At 40.8% G+C, this 20,777-nt stretch overlaps 1 protein-coding gene across 1 annotated transcript in view; it reads left to right on the forward strand.

The window, feature by feature from the left end:
- The window catches only part of ttll12 (tubulin tyrosine ligase-like family, member 12), a 34,819-nt gene that overhangs the window by 2,521 nt on the left and 11,521 nt on the right, over positions 1-20,777 (forward strand). The window contains exons 4-9 of the mRNA XM_071533039.1: positions 1,381-1,540; positions 5,739-5,872; positions 9,242-9,318; positions 10,840-10,956; positions 13,901-14,095; positions 16,794-16,905. Of these exons, the coding sequence (XP_071389140.1) occupies positions 1,381-1,540; positions 5,739-5,872; positions 9,242-9,318; positions 10,840-10,956; positions 13,901-14,095; positions 16,794-16,905 (795 nt within the window). The remainder of the gene's footprint in view (positions 1-1,380; positions 1,541-5,738; positions 5,873-9,241; positions 9,319-10,839; positions 10,957-13,900; positions 14,096-16,793; positions 16,906-20,777) is intronic.

Here is a 20,777-nt window from a genome sequence, read left to right on the forward strand (position 1 = left end):
CTATGTAAATCTGAGATAGGCAGTTGATGTTGATTTGCATCCCAGATGGACAAACACACAGTTCATTGTTCGTCATCTTCTCGCAGTAATGTCCCATGCTTCTAACACATTTCACAGCATATATATAATATAATCACACGTCCCTAAACTATTCGTCCTTCATCATGACAATAGGTCATAAGGCAAATTTACTTCTAAACGTTACAATCATGAAATGTAATATTTTTCCCACACGAGTCTCACATTTCTTGCCTTTTTACAATTATTGGTAAACTTATTATTTTTCTTTGTTCCGTCAGCATAAGGTTCCTCCGTCCGGATTTCGGTGTTACACATGTTCAAACTGAAAGGTTTAATAAACATGAAGAAAGCGATGTCACTTAAACACAATTCAGCAGCATGACTAGTTTTTTTATATATATATTTTGTCAGAATCTGCTTTGTTTGCGTTCGTTTGTGTGCTAGAAATGTGATTTTTGAGTTCAACATCACTTTAATGATGCATGCGTCATGGAGAAGAGAAGTACGCAGCAGAAGGAATGTTTCAGTTCTCTGAAATGGAGTCACTTTAACAAAACCTTTATGCAAAAGGCCAAACACTTACAAGGATAAAGATTCACTAGACAAAGCAACGTCTGGTGTTCACATCACTGCCACACAAACTGTGCAGCACCTTCATCAGCACTTTCAGTATCTTGCAACCTTTCTGCTTCACCTGTTATCACCTGAGTTCACATGATGGACATACAGTATGTTAAGCAATATTCTGCACTAAGCATATACACTAACCCTAAAGACATTTTTTTCCACACTTTTGCACCCTGATTTTCTCCTTTAAAATCCCCCTTAAGTAGCTTCAAAGTTAGGAAAAAAAAAAAATTGTCCACGCTGTACAACAGTGCCTCACACATATTCTATATCTGCTCGTTCCAGTGCTTCATTGGAGCTATAGCTGCTTATATCGCGTGAAATATTCAAGGCCAAGCTGCCATTTTTTTATTGCTGCACCATTACCTCAATGGAAAAAATTCAGCCTGACATGTTTGGTGTCTTTGGAAATTTAAAATAAAGTTCTGTGGGTTTGAACAAAGCTTATTTGTAATGATGCATGAGTGTGTATGCAGGGTGGAAGAGGTTAAACCCAGTTCTTCCTCACTACCATTTTTGTCATGGATCCATTTCTCATTTTTCTTCCATTAAACTGACTACTTCCTAAGACGGGAGCTAAATGTCCGCCGCAAAATGGCTGCAAGTGGGAGAAAAAACACATCAAGTGAAAGCGAAGTCTAGCTGCCTAACAATAACTCTTAATCCTCTCCCTCCTTCTCCCTGTCCTCCCCTGCTCCACTCTCCCCCTCCTGCTGTGTTTTCGGGGCCCAGACGGCGGAGGAGAAGGTGCCGGTTTGGTACATCATGGATGAGTTTGGCTCCCAGGTGCAGCACTCGGACCAGCCCAGCTGCGGCATTGCTCCCTTCTTCTACCTACAGGGCCAGCTGACCTACAGCGTGCTGTGGCCTCTGCAGGACCTGCAGGAAGGAGGTAAACACAGACACACACACACATGCACACACAACACACAGATGGTGACCAGAAAATAGTTTGATTGTAATTAATTAGTTTAGTCTGTGTTTCATTGCATGATGGAGACTTGAGGTACATCTTAAAGGGATAGTTCACCCAAAAATTTTAATTTCCTCCTCATGCCAGTTTCTTCATATATCTTACCAGGAGTTCTCCAGGCTCACTGCCGGAGAAGCTTTCTTCCAAACAATTGCAGTAAATGGAGGCGAGTCCTTTAGGCTTCAAAAAGGGCAAAACATTTCCATAAATATCCTCCATACAGCTGCAGCATAATCCAAGAAGATCCTAGAAGGCCCACCTGTAAAGAACTTTATATATTTGATATTTGCTTTTGTTTATGATCATGTAGTCAAAAGCACAAACGCAAAGAAGTCTGAATAAGATGATACCATATCTAGAATAATTTTGATGATGATTAATCATCCACTGGAGTCCAGTTTGTTACTCATTCACTCCCAAAGAGTGGGAAAGACCGAGCAGCAAGTTATGAGTGATCTCTCTTAAATGAAAATGTCATTTAAGATAGATCAAGATAGATCAAGAGGTAATGCATGCATATTAATCTTTGCAAGACTAAATAAAATATTTTTGGTGTCTCTTGCCAAGTTGGTCATGCGGTGCGTTTCACTAGTCGTTTCAACCGGCACTCGTTGACTTTCCCTCGGCACTTTCCCTCGAGGGAATCCCCTCCTCCATCTTAAGTGTCATTCCCTTCAAGGGCCGAGGGAGCGAGTCAACAACGATGTAGACTTCACAAGCGCATATTTCCCAGGATGCATTGTGATCGTCCGTCAATTCCGGTGCACGAACAGGTGATATATATAAATGCAAGTAAACAAACAAAATTTAGAGGATGTAGACATATTTATGAAATGAACTCATCTGCAATATTTCATTACTCATTGTTCTTTGTAATTTTTATTATTTATTCTTATTATTAATTATTAGGCCTGCTTAAGGGAAAGTGCATTCCATTTCAAATATTCTGCTCCCCCTCGGACCCTGCACCCCAGCTCTGCAAGTGGCCACTCGCGTTACGCATGGTGCTACGTATTACCAAGTGCCGAGGGGAAGTGAAGGAGGGCCGGTTAAATGACTAATGAAACAGAGCTATAGTGTCACTCAAAAAAAACGTCACTTCACTTGGACTTGTCAGCTCAAAGGTAAACAGCGCCACAGTGGAGAAAAAACACAAATTGGTTTCACTAACATAAGATCAGATAAGATAACACTTTATTGATCCCCTTGGAAATTGGAAACTAAAATGAAAGGAAAAGGAAACAGAGGATTGTAAAAGAAAGAAAACAAACTTCTTTTCTGTAATTGAAGACCAGAGGCCCGCTGACCTTATTGGACATTTCATTGTGGATTACATTTTCATGTCAACAGCTACTTGGTTACAGCAGGAGACTTGAGATTGGTGAGTGCAATTTGTATTTGTAGTTCTTTCAGGCTTTTTAAGTGGCTTAGGTCACAAAATGCTGTTTGAAAGCTGTGCTGTTTTCGCTGTGTTTTGTGAAAGTTGTGGTTTGCCATTTGTTTCAGGGTGTTAAGAATGCAGCAGTGTCTTCAGCAGAGCTTTGGTGGAGGTGCTGCTTGCTTCTACGAGTCTTCTACTGCCTTTCAGCTGCTACCTGGAGTATGTCTATCTTAGGGCTGGGCAATATATTGATATTATATCGATATCGTGATATGAGACTAGATATCGTCTTAGATTTTGGATATCGTAATATCGTGATATGGCATAAGTGTTGTTTTTTCCTGGTTTTAAAGGCTGCATTACAGTAAAGTGATGTCATTTTCTGAACTTACCAGACTGTTCTAGCTGTTCTATTATTTGCCTTTACCCACTTAGTCATTATATCCACATTACTGATGATTATTTATCAAATATCTCATTGTGTAAATATTTTGTGAAAGCACCAATAGTCATCCCTACAATATTGTCGCAATATCGATATCGAGGTATTTGGTTAAAAATATTGTGATATTTGATTTTGTCCATATCGCCCAGCCCTACTTACAACTGAACATTTAACCCACTTCATAGAAAATACCGAGATATATATCGTGTATCGCCATTCAGCCTAAAAATACCGAGATATGATTTTTGGTCCATATCGCCCAGCCCTAGTCTGTCTTACAGGATTTGTACAAAGTTAAGGTTGGAGAGTATTGTGGTTGTTGTTGTTCCATGGCTTGATGAACCGGTTGGTTGATAGATTGATTGTTGATAGTTGATAGTTGATTGATTTTGAGGTATTGACTGGCTGATACAGTGTGCGTTTGAGGAATCCATGAAAGTTATTCTCACCTAGGCGCCTATTCGATTTGTACCCTGAGAAACTGGAGCATTGTACAATCAAGATGTTAAATGAGAAAACTTGTCAGTCGGTGTGTGTGTGTGCAGTTGTTTTTGTTTGTTTTGTTTTTTTTTAATTCAGCTTTGCTTAAAAAATGTAATCTCCCACCACAGTGAGATCCCTCCTGCGGCACTGATTGGATGTCGGCACCATTCATTATGTGATGGAGAAAACTAAATTCAGTGTAACGTTTGCGCATGTCGTCTGCTTTCCTGAACAAAATCCGACCATATTTCGACTTCTTTTCCTTAGCGCAGATTCTCAGAAGAAAACTGGAATTCTTCTTCTGTAAAAATCTGCTATTTTGAAATTCCTTTCAGTATTTAATGATTGATTTTGATACCAAATATCGGTATGGCACTGTCAATGTTTTTCCAGCTCTACTGACGACCAAATTTATGAATCGGAGTCAAATGCATATATTTCTGATACACACAAGAGCAGAGTGGATAGGTTGAATGTGCAAAGGGTGTCACTCTAGGCCCAAGTCACTCAACAGTTGTACACATTGCTTTAAATAGAAGTTACTCAATGTTTCAGAAACTGTTTTTATTCAGATATTATTCTATAAACCCACCGTTTTCTCTTGGCCCCATTAAGTTTGTTCTGAATTCTGTTATTGGCTCAGATGCTTACAAATAGTTTTATCTCAGACTGACCACAACAGTCCCCTCTCCACCGTTTTTCAAGTGGAATTTATTTTATTTTTTTTCCCAAGAAGTGGAAACAAATGAGCCGTGCACCTTTGATCGCAGCTCAGTTAACAATCTGTTGTATGTATGTGGAGTAACTGAATTCACACTAAACAGTTGGGTAATATGATAGTGGAATGCAACTTTTTATAAGTGGAAAAATATGCAAAAAGATGATGGATTTAAAGCAAATATCCACCCTAAAACACTTAAACAGTTAAAAAAAACCATTCACATTCTTATTCACATTGATAACTGGCCAAACGTAGACAACATGACGTCATGATGAGATATTTCCAGCAGCAACAATGGAGTTTGATAGCAGAAAATGTTTCAGTGATCTAAAACATCAGCTGTAAATGTCAGGTTTTGGTGTCAAAGAGCGAGGGCTTCTTTCTAGAGCCGCCATTTTGCACCAAGAGACGTTCAACAATCATACAGGGAGAAATCCATCGGAGAAGAGGAGAGAGACCAATTTCTCCACTGGCAGCAGCCTCAATAGACCAGAATGCAATGCAGCCACAAGACTTGCTGCGCACTGAGTAAGGGGTTCAACTCTCGCTTTTTCTCAACTGAAAAATCTTGCGCTCTGTCGCTCTTACTATGCCATCGCTGAGCAAGTTCAAAGGCATTCTGGGAAATGCAGGAATTTACTAACTGAAGTAGAAGTAGACGAGGCATGGTAAGGGAAAGTGTGTTGGGTGTGAAAGAAATCCTGGATTCTTCTCAGCTGAACACTGGCCAATTATAACTGGACTCATGTACTAACGTCAACTCTTAAGTTGCAGGTGTTTCCTCTCCAACAGAGATCTCTTCTTATTCTTATTCTGGCCGACTCAAGGACAGAGGCAGAGACTCCCTGTGTCTGTCTGGACTCCATGGAGATAACAGCCTCCCTAACCCCCCTCCTGAGCAGGGTGTTCAACATAAACAACATAGGCACCCACATGACTTCACTGTGATATCTACAGTGTAACATAAGCACTCTCACTTTATTGCTAACAACTACATTTGTCTGCAGTGTGTGTGTGTGGACTTTGCCTCTATTGTTGCAGCATCTCCTCATTGCGAGTCTTTATCACCTTGTGACCACTCTCACAGATGAAGTAACGCGTGACTACGCTTACGGCGAGACAAACCCCCTGGTGAGGCGGTGCCGTCTGTTGCCATGGGTACCAGCTGACCTGGACGGGGTCAGCACTGCCACCCCCGAGCCCTCCGACTTATACTATGAGGTAAGGGCAAACACAGTCGCTTTTATTCTGATATGCAAGTTAGTTTACCTTGTTCCTTGGTGGTGACACGCTGCGAGACGGTTACCCATACAGGTGTGATGCGAGCAGCTATTGATAGTGTCTGATATCAATGAACTGTCAAGGTAAACTAAGTCAAGTATCTAGTTTTATCATTTATTCATTATGTTCTGATTTACCTTTCACCTATATTATGGACAAAGAGACCCTAGTAGAGACATTTAAGTGAAACCAGATGTTGAGGTTCTGTTTTGAAGGTGTCCTATAACATGACTGCATGTCTGACAAACACATGTGGTAGACGCATGATCAGGGGATGCCCTCTCTCATGGCTTTGTGCCAATTGGTTGAAAGTATTTAAGAAAATATGTATTGACCAACCACAGATCATTTCTTTGTCTCTTAGAAACTATATAAGGATCAAGTATTCTGTTTTTTAGTTGAGACATACTGATGTAAGCTTTGGGTGTGATCTTATGTCTCCTTATTATTGACTCAATAATAATCTCATTAATCTTCAAATCAGTAAGTGGCTTGTGTCTTTACTTTGTGTATGAGTCCAGTGTTTTTGACAGATTTCCACGACAGAACAAAATTAATTATTATTAATTATTGAATAACATCAACGACAATTAAACAAAATAGGTTCTCTTTTTAATGTTATAGCCCATCTAATAAAGATGCAATGCTTCAAATACAAAGAATAACCTTTTATTATTCAAATCCACACAAGTTCCTGGACGTAGTAATTGTGTTGAGTGAGGGATAGTGTGTATGCTATTATTACTGATATTAAAGGAGGGGTATCTCTTGCTTTTTCTGCAATTTTATATAATTACCTGGTGTCTATAAAATACATTTGTTACATTTTTTTCAGTAAAAATCATTTAGTTATAGCTTTAGCTATTCACTTCCCAGTGTTTGTTTCCCACCTACAAGAAAATAGATCATTTTACATAAGCAGCTTCTCATCCTAATGAGCTACTGCTCTGATTGGCTGGCCATTCTTTTCTTTTTTTGAACTTTTTATTTATGAACATTTTTCACAGTATAAGGACAACAAGCAAAAAGAAAACAAGAAACAAAAAAATAAAAAAAAGCAAACAAATATGAGGTCATGGGGTGAAGGCAAATTTGCCTACTTTAAAATAAAATATCGCACGATACATACAATAATTATGAAAGATCTGTCTCATTGGCTAAATAAACACACCATTTTTCCCACCGTTTTTCACCCACTTCTTTTTGGAGCCGTATGGAGTAGGTCATCTGTTCTAGAAGATGTAGGTGTTTAACAATGTTGACAAAGAGGCCAGCAGTAGGGCAGGGCTGGCCATTCTTGAAGGCCCGCCCTGCTCTTAGCGCTGATTGGTTGATTTCAGACAGTCCAGCGTCTGCATAGACACTGGAGCAAAATCTGACTGGCTTGTACAAGGGCGCGTGTTTTATAGTTTGTGACTCTGGGGAAATGGCATTTTTTTACTGTGATTACTTCACACCTCCAAGAACCAAAATCACCATAAATACTAAGAATTGCCACATCCTAGGATACCCCCCCCCCTTTAATTCTTATCGTAATTGCCTTCTAAGAGCATCTGTGGTAAAGGAATAGCTGAAGCTTTCCCTGCACAGTTTTCTCTTTTTGACGACAAAGTTGTTGTGTAGGCTCATAAGATAATGCATAAAACATTTATTTTGGCTCCCGGATCTTATAACATTAACAAATTCAGCTTAATTTCCTGAGCATTTTGGTATAAAACATGACTGCCTACACCCCGTGAAAAGAGAAGGAATTAGATTAATGTGAATAAACATAGCAGTATACACTTGAGATGCACACAAAACAAGAGATACACAACAGTGCAAGAGACAGTGTATTTCCCAAAGGTCCCACGTGTCTTTTCATATTATTTTGACCACATTCCAAGGTACCTGAACAGATGCTGTGGCTCCTCAGTCGGCGGACCCAGAGATGTTCAGAGGTGTTTAATGGTCCTTGACAAGGAGAATCCCTCCACAGGCCTTTGGGATGTAAATGGGGTTTCCTAGCTCGTCGGTTGACACTCTTCTGGTTCACAAGGGGTCACAAGCTACTCATTCACTTTTTGTGTGCTATAGCTTGAATACGTTCCTCACATTGCTTGTCTCTCTCTCTCTCTCTCTCTCTCACACACACACACACACACACACACACACACACACACACACACACACACACACACACACACACACACACACACACACACACACACAACTTCATTTGACTCACTCTTCCTCCTCCTGTTAGAGCTGTAACTCAGTTGAAAGTTTAAAACAGCATCTTAAAACCCGTCTTTTTATCCTGGCTTTCCATTGTTTTTATTTATTTTTTTTACCATCTCTGTTTAACTTCTTTATGTATATTTCTATGTTTCTTTGCTTTGGCATGCTTTTATATTGTGTTCTTTTAATAGATTGTTGTCGCTCTTTTACATTGTGATTATCCTATTATTCTTTAATTGCTGTTGCTCATTTTGTGAAGCACTTTGTAACCCTCGGTTTTGAAAGGTGCTATGTAAATAAAGTCTTACTTAAGAGTCCACTGGTGTTCCTCCAGGACTTCTCAACTTCTCAGGACCCCAAAAGTCAGAGGACAGATGAATGGTCATGGGACAGGGACCGCCTGGGTTTTGAGGGCTTTTATTTCCATCTCACATGGAAGGAGTCAAGCCACCCACTGTTTTTGGTGAAAAAACACATAGGCAGGATCTCCAGGGTTTTCTTTTTTTTCATTTTAGGCAAGGCAAGGCAAGTTTATTTATATAGCACATTTCAGCAACAAGGCAATTCAAAGTGCTTTACATAAAACATTAAAAGCATCGAGACAAAATGAAAACGATAAAATTCAAATAAAAGTCCAAGAAAAATAAAGTTCATTAAAGAGCTAAGAGAATAAAAAAAAAACCAAAAATAGGCTAAAATAGAATAGGACAGGTGTAAAATACAAGAATAAAGGTTACAGTGCAGTGTGAGAGTTGACTAGTTATTTGATGTCATAAAAGGCAGCGGCAAACAGAAAAGTCTTCAGCCTTGATTTAAAAGAACTGAGAGTTGCAGCAGACCTGCAGTTTTCTGGGAGTTTGTTCCAGATATGTGGAGCATAAAAACTGAACGCTGCTTCTAGCACAAAAACACCCGGCTCCAAAAAAAGAGTGAGGCCTCATCGATCGTTTCTGACCAAAAACCGTAATCATTTTGACACAAACCGAGTACTTAGATCATTTTGATGTCTAATGATATGTAATGGTCTGTGCTGTCTTCCCTCACGCTGCTCTCTCCTCCCTGCTCTGTTCTCTGTTTCTGTTCCTCTAGACCATTTCAGAGGAGAACAAGGAAAAGCTTCCAGTGGAAATCCAACCCCACACTTTCCCCGAGGACAAAATCCTCAAGTAAGTCTGTCGCTCTCCATACCTCCTTGCTCCATACAGACTCTCCATGCGATAGTCAGCGGAAGTCATTGGTTGTTTGTCAGGTTTTGGTACCCGCTCAGGCCTTCACCCTCCAGTCCAGGCTTGGGCTGTCACTTGTTTCTGATTTGATCCCTTTAATCATCCCCAAGGTTGAACAATATATTATTCCTTCGATCATTCCTACTCATATCACTGTTAGCCTATTCATTTCTTCAAATCGTTCTGTTACTGCCTCTAATTTAATTACAGTCCCCCTCCAGTCTTCTATCGCTACTTCTGATCCCACTCCAAACACTCTATTTAACCCACTTACCTTTAAGAACAGAAACGGCCTAGGGATAATTCATTTAAATATTAGAAGTTTACTTCAGAAGTTAGATCATGTAAATATATTAGTTCTGCAGACTGATCCTGATATCTTGGTGCTTAGTGAAACTTGGCTCAAAAAGAGTGTCAATGAGTTGGATGTAGCTTTAAAGGATTACAATTTATACAGAATAGACAGAATTGGAAGGGGAGGTGGGGTGGTTATATATGTTAAATCAGGTTTTTCTGTTCTAAATGCTGCCACCATACCGAAATGTTTTGAATTTATTGCACTAAAGGTTCAGTTAGGGCCTAATTCAGTAATTGTGGTAGGGGTTTATAGACCCCCATCTGCTGATGCAAATTCCATTGACAAAATAGCAGATCTACTCTCTCAGTATTCCAATGTTGAATTAATTGTTGTGGGTGACTTTAATCTGAATTGGCTGAATAATACATCTGATTATCTCAAGGAGGTTAGAAGTAACCTCAATTTATCCCAGCTAATTACAGAACCCACTAGGCCAAATTTGAAAGATTACTCTAGGTCTACCCTAATTGATTTCATCTTTTCCAATAGGACTGATAAAATTATTGCCTGTGGTGTCTTCAAGCTAGGAATTAGTGATCATTGCCCTATAGCATGTATTAGAAATACTACTTAATACTAGATTAAAGAAAACAAAATCTCACATGGTTACATTTTAGTGACCAGGCCTTTTTAACTGATGTTTTCCATCGCGACATGCATTATACATCTGAAATCCCAGATGTTGAAATGACACTGGATTTTTTCACAAAAACCCTTCTTTCAATCATTAACAAACATGCACCATTCAAAAAGCTTAGAATAAAAGATAGATTAACCCCTTGGTTTTCACCCGAATTATCAGCTTTATTTAAGGAAAGGAACAGAGCCTGGTCACTTGCCAGAATGGAATGAAGGAATGAACGCCATTCATTTCCATCTTTTGAAGTTAACCCAGCAGTGTTACGCATTCCAACCCCGAAATGGTTGTTGTATTGTTCTTCCCTGTTATCCACCCACCCCCACTCCCTACTCCCCACTCCCCACTCCCCACTCTCCACCACCCCCACCTCCACCCCCCTCCCCACCCCCACCGCATGCCTGCATCTTTTCTTATCACTTCAGTGTGCGCCAGACTTTTCAATCTGCCTCTCCTTTGCTTCCAGAGTTTTCTCCGTAATGAAGCAAGTAAGAAACAACCTCACTCATCCACGCTTCCAGCTCACAGACGAAGAGGAGGAGGCAGATATCATTTGGGCCTTCGGTCACCTCAAGGATTTCAGGTCAGCAACAAGCTGAGTGACACAAAACAGACATCCAGACCCCAACAGTCACAATCAAACACACCCCCATTCACTGAATACAGCCTTTCTGACAGACAAACCAGCCCAAACTACACTGAGCTGACAACGACAGACTGATTGTGCGAGTCGACCTGACAAATGAACATGAACAACAAAAGCAACAGACCAAAAATGTGAAATGTGAAAGTGAAGCTGAAAAACTAAAATGAAGAAAAAATAAAAGTCCCTTCTATAAATTGATTCATTTATTTTGTTGCACTACAACTGACATCACTGCAACAAGTGTCAGTTCTGCTAACATCAGCATGCAGCAAAATAATGTTGCCACTCAGCTAGTATTCTCTCTGTTGTGCTGCGTTCAAGTGCTGTCGGAAATATCGCAATTGGGATTTGAGCGCACATGAACGATAAGATATGACAGGGAAAGTGAGGATTACCTATGATCCCCAAGTTGCTGAGATGTGACATTAATTTTAAATAAACATTCCTCACCCGTAAGTAAAAGGACAAATTCTTATTTAATTCTATAGAAAAGGCTATATTTCTAGTGATGCATGTGCCCGTATTGTGAGAAGCAGGGCGGTGGGTGGAGGATCTCTGGGAAATGATAAAGAAGATTTCTATTAAAGATAGAAATCATGATGGGAATCAGTCTTATGCACTCTCACATTCCCCCCTAATAAGCATAAATAGAAAAGACATTAGTCCCAGCTATGGGCAGAGATTAGTGCAATCAGAAACTCAATTTGAATTGCATTAACTTGAATATTTGATGCTTGAATTGAGTCATTGTATGCAAAAACTGAAACTGAATTGCAGAAATTCAATCAATTTGAAACAGAAAGTAATGGTTTGAAATTGAATTTGGTTGTTATTGCGTTTAACTAATTCAATCAGTACACTTTCAAATTCTTAAAATTCAATTTCAAGTCTCTGAGACACACATCCAGGGAAAACGAAACGAGCAAAGATTCAATCGACCTCCTGTTCGATTTGTCTGCCTAGTGCGTCCTAAGCAGTTTAAAGTTGAATGCAATAGTTGTGGAATTGTATACGGTACTTAACGCAGTGGTCAGGTGAGAGCTCACTCAGGGGTCAGGCGTGTCAAATAGATATTTTATGAACCTCAGGGGCCAATCGGATCATCCAGGGTGACAATGGCTCATGTGTTAGTTGACCTAAATCTCAGGATGGGCCTGATGTTCCTGCTGCAAGGCCATTCTTCCAGGGGCATCAGTCGCTAGGTCAGCTATCAAGCATGTGGAGACATGAGGGAGCCGTATGTTGTCATTTGAAGGATTCACTATCTGTCATTATGTAACGAACCACTGTATGGATGTGGAAGAAAAATTTAACATACATGTATGAACAGCTGAACTAGGGTCCCCATGGGGAATGCACGGGAATGCACTGTTCTTGATGAATGGTCACCTCACTGTAACTTTCGTGCCATAACTTACTAGGCCAGAGGTCTCTTGTCAGTAGTGGCTCCTGGATGTCCCAGACTATCTGTAAATCCTCTAAACTAATGCCGCTTTTCCACTGCATAGTACCGGCTCAACTCGCCTCGACTCGACTCGACTCTACTCGCTTTTGGTAGTACCACTTGGTTTTCCACTGCAGATAGTACCCCCTCAATGTGCCCCACCCCCCAAACTGGTCGTCATAGCGACGCTGCATGAAACGCGACACACAGCTACAGTGGAGGATATCGAAGCGATGGTGTTCTTGATTCTCGGTATGTGGCTGTTAGTCACAGCAAGGAGACCGATTTTTATTTCAGAAGAGGCTGAAGGCAGCGAGACAGCAGACTGCTCTCTGGCTGCTCAAGGCGACGCAAGAGGGTAAGCTAACCGCTAGCCTGGTAGCTAACGTTAGCATTATGTCCCGTGTCGCGATGACGATTCTCTGACCAATCAGTGGTCTGCAGTGTTTTTACGTCACCTTTTGGTATCGCCTCAGCTCGCCTCAGCTCGCTTGGAACCTCAACGGAGGTGCTGCGAAAAAAAGTACCAGGTACTACGTAATATGGTACCTGGTACTTGGCCAGTGGAAAACCAAAAAAGGCGAGTAGAGTCGAGTCGAGCTGGTACCATGCAGTGGAAAAGCGCCATAACATAACACATGTTGCTGTAACTCTGATTCTGTGACCTGGTCCCATGTCAGCACATTCTGTGCGTCCTTGAAAGATACTTAAAGACCAGCTCAATCCTATTATCCTTTGAAGAAGTGTAGGGGCACCCTGCTGTGTACATCTCTTCCTCTTCGAAGACTCCTCTTTAATAAATATATTCAACTAAGATGAACCTCTGACTCAAGAACCTTTTTCTTCAACAATGGATCACAGGTCTCTCTCAGTAAGGAAGAGACTACATCATTGATTCTCTTTAATTTAGTACACATTTGGGCATCGGACCCCCATTTGATAAGATTTTGTCTCTCGGACCCAAATCTGAGAATATTTTTATTGTTCTGTGATTTTGTCCAGAATTCCATCACTATCTGTATTGTATTGTATTGTATTGTATTGAGAGATAACAGTGAAACTATGATCAAAATAGTCATTCTTCTACATTCTCTAATTGTGTTAACGTCTTGTAAATGAAATAATGACGAAGTTTAACAATTCATCAGTTTGCTTGGAACCCCCTCAAGGACCCCTGGTGGTCCCCGGACCCCACGTTGAGAACCACTGGAGTACATCACTGACTCTGTTCATGTTGCATCATTAAACGTCTCCTACTTGATCAGATTGACTCCTGTCTGTTCCTGTTCTCCGGTATCGATATCATCATACAACATAATGACCAAATTTGTTTTCAAACTCTTCGATTCAGTTTTAAATTCAGAGAACACAACTTCTGCTCTTACAAATCACCGTCGTTGACATCACACTGAACGGACTCGGCTTCTCCTCTGACAGGCAGCTGAGCGAGGAGCGACCTCACGTCATGGTCAACCAGTTTCCTTGTGAGAGCGTCTTCACGGTGAAGGACTGCCTGGCCGCCGTGAGCCGGAGAGCGAGGGGCGGCCGGGGGGCCGACTGGCTGCCAAAGACGTTCAACCTCCAGACGGAGCTGCCCCAGTTCGTCAGACATTACCAGCAGAGACAAGAGAGGTTTGAGTCTGATGCTTTGTTTCGTTTTTTAATAATCAGTGACGTTTTCATGTTAATAAATGTGCACTTTGCTACTCTCTATCACCAGTTGATATGACACATTAGTGATTCAACCTATATCCAGTTCATAAAGCTTTTCCATCTGTTCTAAACAGCCGGTGTCTGGTAGCTCTTTCCCGGGAAAAATCCTCTGCTGCACAGGAAGTGATGCGTTTTACATTACCGGATTGTTTGGAATAAACAGAAGAAGAACTGGGTAGTTAGCATGAGCAGCGATAGCCATCATGGCTGAACAGACAAAGAAGAGAGAAACTCAAACTGCATCAACAGAGAATCCAAGCTCCGCCCACTCTGTTTGATTGACAGATGATCTGTGGGAAGTGCAGTGCAGCCACACCACAGTGATGAGCGCTTAGAGCCAAAGATGGAGACTAAATACAAAGATGAGGATCTCGCAGATTACTAGTTTTAAAATGCATTATTACAAAGATTTATTTCAATTTGGCATTTGGCAGAAAAGAGACGGGATGATGCTTGACTTGAGACTAATGGAACGTGTCCTTCATAAGGCACGCGATCCTCACATCTGGAAACCTAATGGCTGACAAATCACCGCTGACATTTATACAAACAGTCATGCTGACAAATGGGAGGCTTTCCAGATTTTCTCTAAAACTCACCGATAATGGTGCAGAACGCTCCTGGTGTCCTTGACGGAGAGCCAGGTTCAGTACTGAGAGTGTAGAACAAAATGTTGCAGTATTGTTGGAACGGAGAGCGTACAGCAAATACAGAGCTGACAGATGTTTGTACCCGAGGTCAACGAGCACAAATCTAGTAATTAAACCAACATTTTTAAATATCCAGCTGGTGGAAACAAACAAACCAAAGGGGGAGAATAGTTAGTTACCTGTTTGATGCAATATTATTTCAAAGGAAAGATACAATCCATTGGGTCCAATAGTGCTGCAACAATTAATCGATTAATCGATTAGTTGTCAACTATTAAATTAATCGCCAACTATTTTGATAATCGATTAATCGGTTTGAGTAATTTTTTAAGAAAAATAAGTCAAAATTCTCTGTTTCCAGCTTCTTGAATGTGAATATTTTCTGGTTTCTTTACTCCTCTATGACAGTAAACTGAATATCTTTGGGTTGTGGACAAAACAAGACATTTGAGGACGTCATCTTGGGCTTTGGGAAACACTGATCCACATTTTTCACCATTTTCTGACATTTTATAGACCAAACAACTAATCGATTAATCGAGAAAATGATCGACAGATTAATCGACAACGAAAATAATCGTTAGTTGCAGCCCTAGGGTCCAACATGTCTGTTGGTGATGTTGACACTGGTGGCTGTGGTTCTCCTGTTACTTGTGCATTATGGACAGGGCCCCATGTGTTCAAAATTGTAAAGGAAAACCAGACAGTACCGATCTTGTGCCAAATAGGGCTGAACGCTTTTGAAAAAATATCTAATTGCGATTATTTTGACTGATATTGCAATTGCGATATGATTCGCGATATTGGAGGGAATGATAATTTTTACATCATTATTCTCATTTTCATTGAAAAATGTATTAAAATGATTATGGTGTGATTTTTGCGGGGATCTGTACCAAACAAAGATGTTTTCTTAAGTCTGTAGAATATGATGTGTAGGCCAGGACATCTCTGCAGCACCACAATATTTAATTTAAAATGGTATTTTGACACATTTCGCCTTTAACAAATATTGCGCCTCCTGCGATTTGAAAATTGCAGTAGGCCATATTGCGATTTCGATAAAATTTTGATTAATTGTTCAGCCCTAGTGCCAAACCACACCCAGGTCCAACACAGGTACAGCACAGTACTGCTGCAGTGGAAACATCTCAACAAAATAGTGTTCTTGGATGCTGAAAAATAAATCACCAAGTCATGTGCTGGTTACATTCACATACGGGACACGCTCATGCATGTGACTCTTAATAGTGTTGAGGAAGAAATGGAAAAGTACCAATACTAAACAACATTCCTATAGGCTCACTTAATATGCAACCTTTGACCCATATTTACATATATTCAAAACCTTAAGTGCCTAAACTCAAGAATACTAAGTCTGCTTCACCATTGTAAGATTAAGTAGCTTCAACTCTAAATATGTTTAGAAGCACCAAAGTAACCGCATGTGTGTGCAGAAGCCCATAACTCACAGATAACACTGACCAAATGGCCTTGACAATATTACTTTCTATCTTCTAAAAGATAGTGGTCGCCTCTTATTACACATCTTCTTAAAGGGATAACACTACAATTGTTATTTCTTGTTCACTCTTGTTGATATGACCTTATACTTTTTGACCAAGAGCTTAATTTTTAAATTCCATCTGCATTAACATAATCAGAAATATTTGAAAGAAATATGGCTCCCCAACCTGCCGGATTTCCACTTTCTCATCCTGAGTTTTCTCCCCCAAAATTGCAGTACAATGTTCACATAGCATCATGGCATAAATAAAACACACATGAGATGAACACCATCATGTGCAGAGTAAAAAAACAATCAGTCATCAAGTTTCCTTTCTTCAAATAACAATTCTCTCCATGTTCCAGGGTGATGACACACTCTGGGGTTTGATGTTAGGTTGCAAAAAACAAAAAAAAAGGTGTTAATATTGTCTGTGTGTGTGTGTGTGTGTGTGTTTCAGGGGAGAGGATAACCATTGGATCTGTAAACCCTGGAACCTGGCCCGTGGACTGGACACACACATCACTAACAACCTAGACTACATCATCAGACAGAGAGAGAGCACACCTAAGGTACACACACACACACACACACACACACACACACACAACTTTATGAAGCCATCTTGCATATTGACTATGTATAGTGACTTATATAAAGTGTTTACATGCGTCTGGATCCACTGCAATGCTTAGAAATCCTTCTCTAACTCTTCCTGCTTCTCTTTATCTACATCTCCTCCTATGTGATTGGTATAGATTTAATATGGGAAATCAATAAGCGATAATTCACGATGACAGTGACGATGATTCAGTCAAGTCTCCCTTTTATATTTTGTGAGTATATTTCAGCATTTAGTTTACTTTCTTGTCAGTGAAGGCGTGGCAGTTACATCTGAATCGTGAGCAAACTTTATTGACACTTAGCACAAGTAAACTACTGTGTTTCTACAGTTTGGGAGGGCTAGTCAAGTCAAATGTATTTGCATAGGGTGTAATTACAGTTCCAGTCTGACAGGACTTCACACAGCCACATTGTAACACAATAACTGAAAATGGACACCCCTCCTTCCAACCATAGACACTCAAACATAGCGAGGGAAAAAAAAGGTGGGAGAAACCTCGGGAAGGACCTCACAGAGGGGGATCCCACGCTCAGATATAGTAGACAGTAGATCTAAACAAAATACACAAATCCGCTCCCTTGGGTGCTTGGTGCCTCTTGTCTGCCTGCCCCCACCTGGACCTGGGTTCACCGATGTAAACAGTCGTGATCTACTGCAGCAATAACTCTGACTCTTAATCCACATTGACAGCTAGTGGGGCACGGTGACCTCCCATTGCTGTGTACCTCAAGATAGAGTGTGTGTGTGTGTTTGTGTGTGTGTGTGTAAGATAACCATCTAGTCTCTGGCCTCTCAGAATACACAGAGGAGAACCGGAACCTCTGGCCCCCGAAACCCAGAACAGCAGCTTTTATTTTGTTTCTTACGTGTCTTTGTCTTTGTCTTTTTTTTTTTTTTTTTTTTACCCTGTCTTGTGTGTTTTTGTTTTTGCCTGAATGACGTCAGGTTCGTGATAAAGAATTCCAATGCATTTTTATTTTTTTTATTTTTTAAACCCCCTTGGCTGGACCCACACTGACAATGACATCAATTGAACATCATATCCTGCAGTTACTGTTGAAGAAATGTTCTGGAGTCAGAGGTTCGTCTTACTTGAATATATATTTGTTAAAAGGAGTCTCATGAGAGGAAGAGATGCACACAGCAGGAGGCTACGTACACTTCTTCGAAGAGAAAGAGATTGATCCAGTCCTTTATGTATCTTCCAAGGACGTACAGAATGTGCTGACATTAGAACAGGTCACCAAAGTAGAGTATAAGCAGTCACATGTTATGTCTTAAGTTAAGGCACAAGGGTTACAGTGAGGTGACCATACATCATGAAACCTTACATTCCCTGAGCTGACCCCAGTTCAGCTGTTAATACATTATGTTGAATTTTCTTCCACAGTTACTAATTCTGCTAATTCTTTCTTCAGTCCACCTTCGGTCTCTCTGTGTCATCCATACTTTTGTTCCGGCATGTGCGGATGTGCTGATAGCGGGCGAGTTAAGTGTCCTCCTGGTCGATAGAAGCTGGACCCACTGACTCCTGAGTTCTTACAGGTTAAGAGGAGGTCAGAGGAGAGAGGCTCAAATTCTCATTTACGCCGGCCGGACCATTTACTCAAGCTTCTCCACTTTTCTTTTGGCCTCTACATTCGACTACGCTTGTGATTTAATGCAGCTGTCAAGAGTCCCTGAGCGTCCCTGGGCTTTTCGACTCTTTCCTACTCTTAGCCTACAGAGTAACGTCCTTAAAGTGATGTTGAGCTTTAGTACCTTGGGTTGTGTAGCTTCATGTTATTAAACCAGCAAGTGTAACACCGAAATCCAATCGGAAGAATTTAAGTGCGGTATGGTTTTTTTTTTTAATATATTGTCAGGATCAGATTTGTTTTTTTCATTTGTTTATGTGCTAGAAACATGATTTGGAGAAAAGGCAGTGAGTGGAGAGAGAAAAAACTAATTTCTCCAAGCAACAGAAAACAGAGAATCCAGTTTTGGGGTTTTATCATGGCCAGGAAGCTACACAACACAAGATACTAACATTCAGCATCACTGTAAAAGAAAGAAATCTCAGACCAAGTGTCTCATTCAGTGCAATTAACAACTTCAGCCTCACTTTTATTATCATACTGCCTGACTTGCAATCGAAATACAAGCTAAATGTGTCACATGGAAAAGTCCAAACATAAAATCACAAGCATAAATATCAGTTCTGACTTAATACGTATGCCACTTGTTCAGCTTATTATCTTCCTCAAGCTCTCAGCCCTGTCAGTCAGACACGCTGGTCCTAAACTGCTTCTGAAGCTTTCTCTGTCTTCTCTTCCCTGTGTGTGTGTGTGCTCCTCCTCTAGTGGCAGCGCGATTTTATACAGTTTCCAGTGACCTGTGGGTGTATTTTTTTTTTTTGCCACAACAACATGTTCAATGGGGAAGCACATCTGCATCCTGTCATGAGTCTAACTTGGTGAAATCCCTCAGGTGAGAGCTAGTTTCTAGAAGCGAGAGCCAATCTGTCCATCTGTGACTTCAGAGTCGGCTCTGCAGCTGCAGTTGACTCGCTCCTCAGATGTTTACGTCACCAATAAGCCGCTGTTTGCACTGCCTTCTGCTGCTGCTGACACATTTGGGGTGTAGCTCTTTATAAAAGGGGGGGCAGCCTGTTTTGAAGGACAGTGTGTGTTTATAATGGATAGCGTCTACAGGCAGCATGAGATGTGAAAAGTGCACAGGTTAACATGTCAAAACGTCAGGCTTTATTCACTTCACTGAAAAGGTTTTTGATCAGTCTCTCGCTATCAGAGTGACAGTGTGTCCGCCAGCAATCGATCAGAAACTGGGGGGGGGGGCCTGAACATCAACATCATTAAACTGACCACAGACCATGCCTCGTCTCATCCTGTCTGCTGGAAACCTAGGCTTCGCTGCTCGTATCGCTCTCAGCGAAGCCTTCAGTGACACACGAATTCTCAGAAACGCTGTACATTTAGACAAATGGCCTGAACATCGACATCATTAAACATCATCACTCCATCATCACTCCTAACCGCTAAACCGAGGCGTTCTCTCTCTTCCTGGGCTGCGCACCGGCGACGGAAATGCGTCGTGCAAAATGCGTCACCTGTGGCTGACTGTTCTAGCTCAAGTCGGCTAACAAGAAACCACACGGGTGCCGATCGACTTCGTTGTCTGTGAAGCCTTTACCCTTTAACCTTGTAGTAGCCCGATGATACAGAGAATTCAAATAAAACTCAAAAGGCAGAATCTTCAAATCCAATAGACTTTTATTACATAAAGTAACAGAAGCTGAGTCGGTCTGCAGAGCAACTGAAGCACGCAAAGAAACACTCCTTTATTTATACAGATTTCTGGGAGTTGCTACACATCCTACTTGACCAATAAATAGCCTTGAGCCAGCTGTCATTAACATCTTCTTGACAGGCTTTTTTCTGTTTTGTCTGGTTTATATGAAAAGATGTGGGTGGTTAGGCAACTTTTGGCTCAACTTTGGCTCTGCTCAACTTTCCACTCGGCTCTTTTGGTGGTAAACTCAAGAACATGCACGTACCCGCACATCCTGCCCCCTCCCTTCATCCTGTCTTGTCCTCAGACTCCTTGCATGAAACTTTTAAAGGTTGACTATGATCAACTATAATTATGTCTTACATTTCTTTGAGATTACTGTAAGTGTTCACAGAGTAATTAGGTGAGTAATACAACTTTATACAAGTAATATACCATAACCTACATGTTGGTTTATTGGTTGTTTTTTCATTCTCTGAAGCTCTTTGAGTTCTTGTAGAAAGAGTACGCAAGGTCAGGTTTTGTTCT

The sequence above is a fragment of the Centroberyx affinis genome, unplaced genomic scaffold, assembly GCF_046629955.1.
Source record: "Centroberyx affinis isolate AG114_WGS23_722 - 3 ecotype Tasmania unplaced genomic scaffold, CSIRO-AGI_Caff_v1 ptg002311l_1, whole genome shotgun sequence".
NCBI lineage: Eukaryota > Metazoa > Chordata > Actinopteri > Beryciformes > Berycidae > Centroberyx > Centroberyx affinis.